This window comes from Periophthalmus magnuspinnatus, chromosome 10 (assembly GCF_009829125.3).
Source record: "Periophthalmus magnuspinnatus isolate fPerMag1 chromosome 10, fPerMag1.2.pri, whole genome shotgun sequence".
In the NCBI taxonomy this organism is placed as follows: Eukaryota; Metazoa; Chordata; class Actinopteri; order Gobiiformes; family Gobiidae; genus Periophthalmus; species Periophthalmus magnuspinnatus.
The window spans coordinates 31,036,718-31,050,322 of record NC_047135.1 but is presented as its reverse complement, the minus strand read 5'-3'; the positions used below and the strand labels follow the sequence as shown (position 1 = coordinate 31,050,322).

General features: G+C 41.9%; 2 protein-coding genes across 2 annotated transcripts in view; both read right to left on the bottom strand.

Moving 5' to 3' along the window:
* slit3 (slit homolog 3 (Drosophila)) overlaps positions 1-13,605 on the bottom strand; it is a 199,544-nt gene that overhangs the window by 2,575 nt on the left and 183,364 nt on the right. Inside the window, exons 29-35 of the mRNA XM_033974025.2 lie at positions 12,790-12,929; positions 11,035-11,128; positions 10,760-10,897; positions 10,082-10,322; positions 8,718-8,848; positions 572-723; positions 147-304 (exon numbers count right to left, since the gene is read on the bottom strand). Of these exons, the coding sequence (XP_033829916.1) occupies positions 147-304; positions 572-723; positions 8,718-8,848; positions 10,082-10,322; positions 10,760-10,897; positions 11,035-11,128; positions 12,790-12,929 (1,054 nt within the window). The remainder of the gene's footprint in view (positions 1-146; positions 305-571; positions 724-8,717; positions 8,849-10,081; positions 10,323-10,759; positions 10,898-11,034; positions 11,129-12,789; positions 12,930-13,605) is intronic.
* ttc9c (tetratricopeptide repeat domain 9C) overlaps positions 1-13,605 on the bottom strand; it is a 162,441-nt gene that overhangs the window by 33,249 nt on the left and 115,587 nt on the right. The gene's annotated exons all lie outside the window — the stretch shown is intronic.

The window sequence follows — 13,605 nt, the reverse complement described above, 5'->3', positions numbered from 1 at the left end:
TTTAGTGCCATACTTGCCTTCCCTCTAACCCAATTAAATATAACAGAATAGAACATTATCATTTTCTTTCCAGGTATCATAATATCAAAAATGTATTTCTTTGCCTATATTACAATACCATTTAACATGTTTTGTTGTATACTTACTTTGCTTTCAACTCCTTGCTGTCCTCCACCTGTGCTCTGGTAGCTCAAGTCTTGCAGCTCCCCGTTGATCTGAATATTATGAATGCAGCCATTAAAAGTCTGGGGCGAGCGATCTGGACCTGGTCGCAAACCTGAGGCCACCACCTGTGATGGCACACCTGGAAACAGCAAGAGAAGACACCAGAGTGACTAAAGGAGAATTTTAAATACTCTTTATGCCCGACTAATGACACCCTAGACAGTTTGGTGAACCTGTTAGCTCCATCAGGCTGATCAGCTGATTAAGGCACCAACTGTCAGCTGATGCGTGCCGAAACATAGATAATGCTACCTGTTTGTCTGATTAATAATCGCAAAAGACGTTACTCAATAACAGAAGACAAATTAATCCAATCTAGTTAATCAAAGCTAGTGTCTATAATTACCTCCAATATATAGCTGAGTGCTATGGTCCACAGATGGCGGAGCCTGTTTGCTCATGCTCTTGGGGGCGCCATTGTCCACTACCAGGCTTAGGGAGCGGTCCTGAATGAGGAGCTCAACAGTGTGAAAGAGGCCATCATTCACAGACTCCACACTGCAAATAAAAACACATAAACCAGCTGTAAGAAATGTGATATTGTAACATTATATAAATCACATTTAAATCATGGAGACAAAAATGAAGGACAGCCAAAGATGTTAAACAAAGTATCTATACTAAAAGAAAAATAAGCTGAAATGTTGTCAGAACTACCTAGTATAAGCTCATACTTTTATTATTATTGTGGTATTAAAATCAGCATCAAGTATCAAGCCTATTCTTCCTTGGTATTGAAACAGAGTTATTTTAGAGTAGATTTTAGTATCATAACAACAGTAGTGCTTTGAACCCTACATGAACCCATGGAATACAGAACGTGAGTGTGTGGATTGGAGATTCCCTGGTAAGTGGTTTTCACTGGAGTGAGGATAGACAGCTGTAGAGACAGTGGTTTGGCAAAGTTTGAAGAAAAAAAACTTGAGAGGCTACAAAGTGAGGTGGCGTAGCACTGTCGATGCTCACTCAAGTTTACACCCAACACACGGAACAAAAGCAGATAGATCACAAAACACTTAAGTTGTTTCTGTTGGTGGTCCGGGCCACAATGAAACGTTTAGACAGTTCACTCCTTCATCTGCCCCCCATTCACTGGATTACTGTTAACATGGAGCCTCCGGGCAGTACTATGATTGACATATGTTTATAAAGTATTCAGATTACAGAAATGTAGCATTAACAGTCAATAGAGCATATCGTGTGCTCTGGACATGGACCAATGTGGTTTCTGTAAGAACCACTGACCAAACAAAACAACTGGCATTCAAGTCATATTGTAACATACAAATGGATCACACTGATTACTGAAATGCACACTGAGATTCAGGATTAAAATAGTTAGAAACAAAAGCATATTACAGAGATTCGGAAATTTAAAAGAAATGCTGGGGTTGTTTTATAATTCAAAACAAAATATTCTTGTAGAAAAATCAAACAATCTGCCTTTTTGCATAGAATTGCTCAAAATCAGATAGTAAAACACTTTATTCAATCCAGCTACAAATCCTAAATTCGGGTTGATTGAGTCAGATAACATTCTTGCTGCAGACGATGAACATAGTATCTCCCAGAACATCAATCTTGTCATGGTTTTGGTGGTTTTACTATAGACCTAACACAGACACGTTCATGGTATTCATTAGGAGCCATGTAATTTAATCAAGTCCCCAAACAGGCCTGGGGAAAAGGCACAAATGATGTCTTACTATAATTCTCAGCCTGTACTTTGTTTTTCTTTCCACCATTTCTCCACTCCACAATAATAATGCCTGCTTTATTGATGATTTGTTTTAATGCAAGAACATGAACTTCACCAAAGCTACACTAGGTGGCAATAAAACACTACGGCATATGTGGTTTTGTGTGCCCCCCTCCCCACCCCCCACTACTTTCCCTAATTTTTAACAAAAGCATATATAGAACAGTACAAACTAAAGCATGACACGCCACGTTTGACGTTTACCTCAGTGAAGTCTGTGAGATTTGTGAATCATAATGCATACATATATACAAAATGCTGTTGTTTAGATTTAGATTTGGAACACAAAATCAACAATATATATATTTGCTTCAGTTTTAAAAGAGTTTAAAAGGAAAACTTGAAATAAAAAAATAAAGCAATTTTGCAGCACAGTTCTATTACGCAAGATATTTTCATGTGTTAAGTACATTGAGTGTGTGAGTGTGTGCTAAATTGTGTATTTGTGTATTCACAGCTCCATCTGTTTAGAGTAATGTGCAGACAGGGATTCCAGTCCCATATTACTGTGGTAACCTCCATTAGTCAGTGCTGAGATGGCAGCTGCTGAATGCTGTTTTCTCTCCCTCCTGTTCCCTTAAACCTGGCCAAACACGCATCAAGCTCACATCAAATAAAAGTTCTGAACTGGAGCGTCCTTTTGCAGGTTTTAGAACTATGTATACTGTTGCTTTGGGAGTCAAATATTTCAGTACAACAAATTCAAAAAACATGTGAAACCTATAATATGTAATGTCCCAGGCTGTTTCACACACAGCCTTTTCAAAGCAAGTAATACTGTCTTTCAATAAAGTCTAAGATTGAATCAGTTCTACTTTTTAGTTTTAGCCCCGTCTAAAGAAATCTGATGGGCTGATGGATAATTTGGCATAAATAATATAGATATAAAAATATGCTCATTTTAATTTCATTTAAATTGTGCATATAAGATCAGTATACTACAGGGTGTTGCTAAGCGGCATACAAACATAAAACTTTGGAAAAAAGTTTTAGGCTGAACAATCATCGTCAAAAATAAATATTGTGGCCAATCTTATCTGAGAAAAGTTTGTACTTGGCAATTTTTCACTTACATAATACCTCAATTGTAGTCAAATCCCAAAAGCTACTTTTAAAAACTGCAAGCAACTTCCAGTTCCATTAGTTTCAGTTCATTCAGAGGCCTCATCTGAATGCCTCTTGTGAGTTTCTGGTTTATGCATAAGATAACCCACCAGCCCAAGCGTTACTTCAGAACCATCTCAGGGCCTGGCAATAGTCCCCAGGCCTCCCTCGCAAACCGCAATGGCTATAAGGACAAAGCCGTGTCCCAGTGTGCCAACATGGCTGCACGCTGTGGCACCAGTGTGGACCATGTCAGTCAAGTGTCTGTCTTTGGCTGGCCCTGCTCGGGTTGGCTCTGTTCACACTGGATGTCTTCTTTAGTGCAGATAAGACTAACGCCAGGCAATCACAAGATGTTATAGAGTACAGCAGGCCATACTGTAGACGTTTGTGGTAAAATGAAACTCTGGGCCAAGCCCCTTTAGAAAGGCTAATGCTAAACATAACAGAGAAAGAGGGTTTACTCAGGGTTTAACACTGAACTCTGAAATCATTTCATTGGATGCATTTAGGTTTCCTTTTACTAGTTAAAGCAGGAGTTGTGTTTCCAGTATGTTATTGAGTCCCTTCTCTTTAGGTTTGTTTACACCTCAAAATACTTCCTCAGTGTCATGGAGCGAGACAAAATATCAACCAAACAAGACATGAGATCAATGAGACAAGGCGAGATTTGAGCTGATTTAAAACTAATAAATTGTGTGGTTCAGTTTGGAATTTTGTATAGTTTGTATAGTTTTTATGTAATAGAAGTTTGGGGAAATAGTTATAAGAGTTCACTACATCCCCTGATAATTATTCACAAGGCTGATTATTTTGAAAACGCTAACACTAACACTATAACACTATAACACTATATTCTTTCAGTCAAAATTATAAAAATTACATGATTTGGTAGATTTCTATACAGCTCAACTGATATACAAAGCCAGCAAAAACAGATGCAAATGCTCAACAATTTACCAATTCAAAGCTAAATACAAAGAAATGGTTTAGTTACAGAGCAGTGCTGTAGGATGAAGGGAAACATTACACATAGTTGTTCTTCCCACTCTTTTTTTTTGTTTTGTTAATATTGTACGTGCACAAATGGTACAAAAAAGTTTGTTATATAAAGGGCCAATATTATGCTATTTTCTGATCTGTGTTATAATCTTTCTTTCCACATCAAAAATATACCTGGAGTTCTGTTTTGTTTCACTGATACATGTTTTAACACACAAGCCCTGCATATTTAGGCATATTCTCTATTCTCTTCTCACAAATGGAAAAGACTCTAGAATCATTTAGATAATTTCAGCCCTGCCAAAGGTAGTTGTTAAATTGAAAACTGCCGCTTCATGACATCACAAGGTGGAACAGAGCATTTTGAGCTTTAGGGATGTAGACAGACTGATAATAAAGGGTTAATCAAATGTGTGAATGAAGCAAATCACAACTCCAGGTATGTTTTTGATGAGGTAACAACATCGTAGTTTAAAGTTCACAGGAGTCGGTTTTGCGTAATATAAGATCTTTAAGTATTGTAATGTTAATATGACTGCCATGACAATAATGTGTGAAAACTGAACTGAACACTAAAGTTCAAAATAAATGATTGATTGATACAAACATTTCTGCCATTCATATTTGTATTTTCAATAAATTCAATCATTTTTATACAACATCCAGTATTCAGGACATAAAGTGAATGTGACTTGAGTGTTAGCAAGTACAACAATGATGATTACACAACTGATTGCGTTTCGTGAGGCAATGTGTATATTCTGAGGTTGAAAGTACTCGTCCTGCTTCTTCTTAACTTTTATGTCCACATTATTATAAGACTATTTGTCCATTGGTCTGTCCCTGTGAGGCGTGGCCCATGTGACACTAATCAGAGCGGACAAGGATAATTCCCTGACTCATTCTGTGGTTTACTCTTCCTCTCTCTCCCTCTTCTCCATTCTCGCTCAGTCATCCCTTTCTGCTTTCTCATCACATCCTCTCTCCCCTCTTTTTATTTCTTTGCCATCCTGTATGGTTTACAATCTCTTTATCATTCCATCCACTTTTTTTTTATACCTGTTGCTCAGTGTGTCTCATATTATCAACGCACAGCTGTACACAAGAGGCGTGAGTCATGAGTCCATTCACTCCTCCACATCTGGGCCACGGCTTAATTATGTCCTACCAACATTTCCATTATTCACTTCTGCCCTCCATCTCTCTTCATCCTCTTCAGTGAGTTGTAATAATGCCATGTATTCTTTTCGAGGTCAGGCAGGACAATACGCTTTAAAGGTGCATTATGTCACTTTTCTGGCGGACGGTGAGGGTCTGCCACCTGCTTGTCTCTATGGATATGTTACTGTCTTGTCTGAGATGTCCCCCAGTATGGCATTACACTTGTCTATCAACCATTTATCAGAGTATATATGCTTTTATTACTCAAAAATTCCTTGAAAAACATAACTTAGCCTCAATGGAGGGAAATTGTTTATTGCCGTACATTGCTGGACATTTTATAACATCTCCATGGAGACAAGCCGATGGCGAACTCTTTACTAGAAATGTTACATAGTTCACCTTCAATTTATGAAACCGTTTGTTAAAACTACAACATTTTAAAATAACTATAACTCGAAAATGTCAAAACATAAAAATCCTTAACAATAATACTACAAAATCAATGTGAACATCTACTTGTACAGTCTCAAACATTTGTTATAATTTAGATTGTATGCCTTTGTCCAAGTGCCCTTTAGCATCTCAGGGCAGAAATCAGTTCTGTTTTGCCCTTGGCCGTGTGCTGTTATTCTAATGAAGTTGTTTGTATGCATCACTTTATCAAAGGTTATGGGAGACAGAGTTCACACGCATCAGCACAATGCTACAGCCACAACATCATTTGCTTAAGGACCCCATACAGATTTTAATAAGGCTACTGACTTAATTTGTATTTTAAAATGCAGAATGGCTAGATGTTAGGCAATAAATGACAATGAGCAGCATTTTCAAAGAATGCACAGAATACCATATATAAAGAATTTAGACTTTAAAATACCAACTGAAAAACAGGATAAGCACTTGACTGCATCCATGTGGCCTGGCAAATCCAGAATGATCTTTCTGTACTTTTTATAGAGACTGATATCAGTCTGGTCCCCACGTCCTCTGTTGCCTCTTAAGCCCAGTCAAATCTAACCATGCAGTCAGATTTGTTTTTTTTTCATTGACACATGTGAAATGAAGGAGCTGATTGGTCACCTGTGATTTACAAATAATGTACGATTCACTCATTGATTCTGCTTAAATCCACTACATTTTTCAGCCCCTTGTGATATTTTTTTCTCTTTATTATTTTTCATATAGGTGGACCATGTGTGCCGTCAGGCTGAAGAAGGAGTCCTATCGAGCCTTGTTGGCTCGTGGGACTCCTGAGGCAGCTGATGAGTACCGGCGGGCCAAGCGTGCCGCGGCTCGGGCAGTCACAGAGGCAAAAACTCGGGGTTGGGAGGAGTTCGGGGAAGCCATGGAGGAGGACTATCGGACGGCCTCAAAGAGATTCTGGCAAACCGTCCGACGCCTCAGGAGGGGGAAGCAGTGCTTCACCAACACTGTTTACAGTGCGGGTGGAGAGCTGCTGACCTTGACTGGGGATGTTGTCGGGTGGTGGAAGGAATACTTTGAGGATCTCCTCAATCCCACTGTCACGTCTTCCGAGGAGGAAGCAGAAACTGGGGACCCGGAGGCGGACTCGTCCATCACCCTGGCTGAAGTCACTGAGGTGGTTGGCAAGCTCCTCGGTGGCAAGGCTCCGGGGGTGGACGAGATCCGTCCTGAGTACCTCAAGTCTCTGGATGTTGTGGGGCTGTCTTGGCTGACACCAGTCCACATGTGTTTTGTGGATCTGGAGAAGGCATTCGACCGTGTCCCTCGTGGTGTCCTTTGGGGAGTATGGGGTCCAAGGCCCTTTGCTAAGGGCTGTCCGGTCTCTGTATGACCGGAGCAGGAGCTGTGTTCGCATTGCCGGCAGTAAGTCAGACCTGTTCCCGGTGCATGTTGGACTCCGCCAGGGCTGCCCTTTGTCACCGGTTCTGTTCATTATATTTATGGACAGAATTTCTAGGCGCAGCCAGGGGCCGGAGGGGGCCTGGTTTAGGGACCCCAGGATTTCATCTCTGCTGTTTGCGGATGATGTTGTCCTGATGGCTTCTTCGAGCCAGGACCTGCAGCAGGCACTGGGGCGGTTTGCAGCCGAGTGTGAGGCGGCTGGGATGAGAATCAGCTCCTCCAAATCCGAGGCCATGGTGCTCAACCGGAAAAAGGTGGTTTGCTCTCTCCAGGTGGGTGATGAGTCTCTGCCCCAAGTGGAGGAGTTCAAGTATCTCGGGGTCTTGTTCACGAGTGAGGGAAGGATGGAGCGGGAGATTGACAGGCGGACCGGTGCAGCGTCTGCAGTGATGCGGTCGCTGTATCGGTCCGTTGTGGTAAAGAAGGAGCTGAGCCCAAAGGCAAAGCTCTTGATTTACCGGTCAATCTATGTTCCTCACCTATGGTCATGAGCTCTGGGTAATGACCGAAAGGACAAGGTCGCGGATACAAGCGGCTGAAATAGGTTTCCTCCGTAGAGTGGCCGGGCACACCTTTAGGGATAGGGTGAGGAGCTCGGTCACACGGGAGGAGCTCGGAGTAGAGCCGCTGCTCCTACACGTTGAGAGGAACCAGTTGAGGTGGCTTGGGCATCTGCTCAGGATGCCTCCTGGACGCCTCCCTAGGGAGGTGTTCCGGGCATGTCCCACCGGGAGGAGGCCCCGGGGAAGACCCAGGACACGCTGGAGGGACTATGTCTCTCGGCTGGCCTGGGCACGCCTTGGGGTCCCACCGGAGGAGCTGGAGGACGTGTCTGGGGTGAGGGAAGTCTGGGAGTCCCTGCTTAGACTGCTGCCCCCGCGACCCGGCCCCGGATAAGCGGAAGAAAATGGATGGATGGATGGATGGCATTAATTGCTATTTGGGCATGCAACAGTATAACCACAATAATAATAATAATAATAATAATAATAATAATAATAATAATAATAATGATGATGATGCAATAGCTCATCTACCATGACAAATGTTTGGTACTCTTTCCCCTCCAGATCTTTAATAAAGTATGACCTTAACAAATGTGATTACCCTGATCTGTCTGCTACAGAGACTCCTGTCCTTGACAATGTAAACAGAGACCTAAGTTCTCTGGCCCACAGCTCCTGGTAGAGTCCGATTTCTGATGACATAATGTCCTTATCCTTAAATCAGATTTGTTCTGAACCTGCTGCACATTAGCATCAGAAGCAAAGGGCTGGCAGCACTGTACCTCCCTCTCACTGCGACCTTGTGTTGGTCCGACACATGACTAATTCTCATTCCAGCCAGGACTACATCACATACATCTCTACATTTTAGTTTTTTCCAATTCAATTATGCTTTGCCTGACTGTGTCCTTACTTGTACATTTCCTGCTTTAACCAGACCACACTAATCACACTAGTGCACCCACAATGTTTGCTTTGACATACAGTGCTTCAGTGCATACTTTGTAAGAAAGTTATTACTACAGTGCAGTAGGCCTATATAGTTTCTGTGTTTAATGTGTTCTTCCTACCTGTACACAGTGGTTGGTGGATAGCTTGCGATGTCATAGATGAGTCGTATATGTCCCTGGTACAGTTCCAGAGCCAGAGGGTCATGGTCCTCTTTATACAGCAAAACGCCATTGTCCTTTTCAGTGGCCACCTACACAAACACAATAAAATAACCAGACTATGTATTAGCATCCAGTTGGATGCTAATACATTGCCATGTTACCAGTAAAAGCAAGTGTATATCAATAAACAGCTGATTGAGTTTGTGTAGTGGAGCAATCGCTCTGTATTCACGTTCCACTATCTAAGACAGCTCTGTATATAACAACAGTGGCATGCTTTTTACTCTTACACACTTTGGCAATGAATGTGTGTGACTGTGTTTACATAATTTGATTGGCCCTTTAATGTGACATGATAACCATGATACCACAATGAATCCCAATCACATACATTATGCAGATGCCAATAGCCCTCAGCAAAAGGTAATAAGGATGAAATGCAAATTCCAGTCCATGGCCTTGAATGAGATGAGCCGCCCCTCCCTCTCCTGTACGTGCACACTTGGCATGTCACACTTACTGGCACACGCCGCTAAGCGCTAACTAACTAGTGAGTGGAAGTGAGGCCAAGGGGCCAAGCACTTAACACTCCGGCTTCAATGGAGCATAGCCAAGTCAACACCTGCTAACAAGCTGCCAGAGAAAGGAGAGAGAGAGGGCATTGCAAAGGAGAGAACAACAGAAAAAACTAGGCCAGAAAATCAGGAGAGACAAGAGCCGTGTTAAAGAGACGGCGAAAAAAAAGCGTGGAGTGATTTATGAAGTGTGGTGGCCCTTTTTTCAGTTTCTCTCCTTCCTTTGACTTAGAGCCTCTTGGTAGAGCTTTAACAGGCTTGGCATTGACACCAAACGCCCCTGGCAGAACCACTGAATCCCAGGCCACATACATTCACATACGCTAACATCCAGAACAGGTGCTAAACATCAATTAGAGCTGCCTTCTCTTCCTGTGCACTATTCAGTTGCTGCATAGCCTAAAAAGGAGGAGATGGAGCGGGGTTTCAGGTAACATAGGGCTCTCTGGTGTCTCAAATATATGCACTGTGGAATGGTGTGTCTGTGATTGGTCATGAATGTCTGCTCTGCCATGGAAATACAAACTAAATACTTAAAAATATTCTTTTTCTTCTTCTGCTTCAAATCAAGAATGATTTGAAGCAGACCCCAATCGCTTTCAAGACCTCATAGTACAAAAACAGCTTTTGTACTCATAAAATACAGCATGTGTATTTGTGTGGAGTGTGGATGTTCTCCATCAGCTTTTGTCTACTGCAACCTAATAAAAATAAAAATACTCAATTTAACAAATAGACTTCTCATACCTGTAAAGAAATATGAACTCTGGAGGGGAGCTTCATACTTGGCAACCCCACATATGCATCTCTTCCGAGGAAGTGAACGGTGGCCATCTTGTCGCATTTATTGCCATAGAAACCCGGCATGCAGCGGCAGACGGGTTCCTCAGCAACCACCAGGCACTGGGCACCGTTTTGGCAATCGGACTGGTCACATGGGCTGGTCTGAAGCAAGATCATTGGTGGAGGGTTCTCGCAGAACAGCCCACTGTGATGGAAGATTCAACAGAACATTAGTTATTCATAGGACTTCAATGAGGCAGTTTGTCGTGCCTGTACAATTTCAAACAAGCAAGTTGTTACACACTTGCTTCTTTGAAATCGAAATAAACTGATGTGCTTTTCCTTCTGAAAATCTCAATCTTTTCTCATTGTTTTTAATCTTGTGTGTCCCTTGTGATGAATTTGTTTCTTTCTTGCCAACAGTCTCGGCTATAATTAACCACATGGAGCTACATCTGCTGGTTGAGCACACACACACACACACACACACACACGCACCCCCGCACACGCACACACACCCCCCCCCCCACACACACACACACACACTGGCATTAGGTCTAGACAGTCAAGTGTCCGATTATGAAGTACCATCTGTATCTCCTCCAAGCCCAGCCCCCAGTGTGTGAGAATGCTTCAATGTACCTGAAGCCCTCTTTGCAGATGCAGGTATAACCGTTCACTGCGTCCACACACTCTGCCCCGTGCTGACACTTGTTCTCCAGGCAGTCGTTATAGTCCTGCTCACAGCGCTGGCCAATGTAACCAGGCAAACACTCGCACCTGTAATCACATGGAAACATTACCACAGAGTCAAAGGCTCACTATTGAGCGCTGTTTATATCTCTCAAATACTTCTTGCTTGTCCAATCTATGGTTAAAGATTTACTGTTGAGTCAGGTCAAGGGGTAATCTCTCACCTGTAGCTGCGGCCGACCTGGAGGCACTTGGAGTCATGCTGACAGGGATCAAATCCTGGCAGGCAATGGTCCACCACTTCTTCACAAAGATCACCTAGTAAAAACATGATTGTTGCTTGAATATTAGTTTATCTCTATGGAGCAATGTCTATTCACTAGTTAAGGTGAGAACAGCAGCAGTAGTTGCCCTAGTAAAACTGATGTCTAGTTGGTCTACCCTGGCGTCTTGTCATTTCCTTGGCTCGCCGTGCCCAGATATACAGAGAGGTTGTGAGTCGTCTACTGTGAATCATGCAGTTGGTCCTGTACAGGAAGAGGGAACTGAAGATTTTTCCATTGCTTTGTTTGCGTTAAATCTAATCTCCAGTTACTGCCCACCTAGCCGTCTCCAGCAGTATCCCATAAGATGTTTTTGTACAAAGAAATTAACTTTGCTTGGATTCTCATTCAAGCTCTGGCTCTGGTCTATATTATTTTCACTGTAGTACATGTAACCTATAACCTACATCTATAAAAAATGGACATCATTAAATAAATTCAAAACTTTCTCATACTAATGGAACTTTATGAGCACATATGGCGTCACATAAGCAGAACACATACAGAAAAACACGACATTGTAACTGAGTACATTTTTTACATGTATGAACAACAATTCATTGTCTATTAATAATCCATTCACATTCACAATGAATCCTGACTGTAAACAGTGGCACTTTACATTTGTGGCCTGGCTGAAACAATCTCATATGTTACAGTACACCCAGTGACCTTTTTAATTAAAGAAGCACAAGCTCATTTCCTAAACAGCACCCTCTGATTCTGAAACATGTTTATACTGTACAAAGTCTATATCATTTTTTTTTTAAGTTTTATGACCTTAAATTTTGCTGCTGAGTGAGGGAAAGTCAGGTGACTGGTGAAGGACTGTCCTCTTAATGTGACACCTGATGATTATGGTTTACTGGGCCGAGTGGAGCCGGAGGACCAGCTGGATGTGGTCAGGTACCTGGCAACGCAAAAGCCTGTCGTTGCCAAATACGATAATGACATGGTGTGTGCATTGACTGAGGTCCAGTGTCAAAGGGGAACAGCTGTGCTATAAAAGGACGCTGACACAGATCAAAAATAAGCTCAGATCCCATGTCAGCATTTCGGTCTTCAGGGATTAGAATCACCCCAATTTAAATATTTACAGATTTTCCTACAGATTTGACTAATCTTATTCGGGCTTGAGTTGGTTAGTCTGCTGCATTGTTAAAAACAGAGAATTAGAAGCATATGATACAATGCCAAAGTGCATACATTGTGCTGGACTCTCAATACAAGACCTCAAAACTGAGACAAACTGGCCATTATGTCTTAACCACTGCACGTCAGATGGCCCCTCTCAGAGTTTTAGATGTTTTATCACTAAACACATAATAATTTAGATTTCATATGATTTTTTTTCTATCCACACTGTACTTCTGCTTTCCTCTCCATGTTTATTTTTCCCATTTCTTCCAGAGCGCACGCTTTCCCATCTCTCCCTTCTCCTTTCTCGTGTGATGCCTCCTTGAGGAGCAGTTTCAGGTCAGCGCAGAGAGCCTGTCTTTTACTAACTCACCATCCAGCAAAGTGGAAAATATGACTGCGTGTGCTGTTGGGACTCTGTGACCCTGTCAGCTGGGCAGGGGCAAACACGTACAGTTTTAGGGCTTGACTATTGGAAGTTTAACGGTGCATTTGAGTATTCAGAATAGGCAGTTGTACCTGTGTAGTTGGGTGGACATAGGCAAGTGTAGTTGTTGACTCCATCGACACAGGTGGAGTTGTTTTCACAGTCGTTGTCTTCACAGTCGTCTGGGTTTATCTCACATCGCTGGCCTTCGAATCCCGGTAGACACACACAGCTACACACAAAATGCTCATTATTAGATGGTTGCAGAGGCTCTCCCTCTCTCCAGCTGCAAGAAGTGGAAATAAAATCAATCGCTCTATCAATCAGCCGCTCGTGTCTGCTTAAATTTCCCCTGTAAGAGCCTCAAATACAACAGATTGCCCCGTGCTTTCTCCCTCCACTGGAGCCAAAGCACATCTATATTTAGCTGTCCAACAAAGAGAGACCATTCCATGTCACATTTTATAGCTCAAATGAAATTTGAACATGGCTGCTCACAGTGTAAACTACAGCTCGACTATGTTCCACTTTGAAATCCAATGACAGGGAATTTCTGTTAGAAAAAAGTGAAATAAATGAAAAATCAAAAAGACAAAAAATAAAATAGTTGAAACATGGCACACTATGTTTACACTCATCCACTTTATTTAGAAGATGGTTTTATTTTTCTATATGCTAAAATAATTACCTAACACTGATTATAATTTAGCGTAGCATAAAAAGATGTAAAAGATACCAAGATTTGACCGGTATTTCCTTTGATACAAACATAGCCAGTGTTGCTCTCCAGTCTTTCTTTCTTTAACATTTAATTATGCTGAAAAAAGAAAAATTGCAAGCTAACCTAAGACCTCAAAGATGCTGGCGCTGTTGGACATCGCCCACATGTGGCACTCAGAAGGAATTAT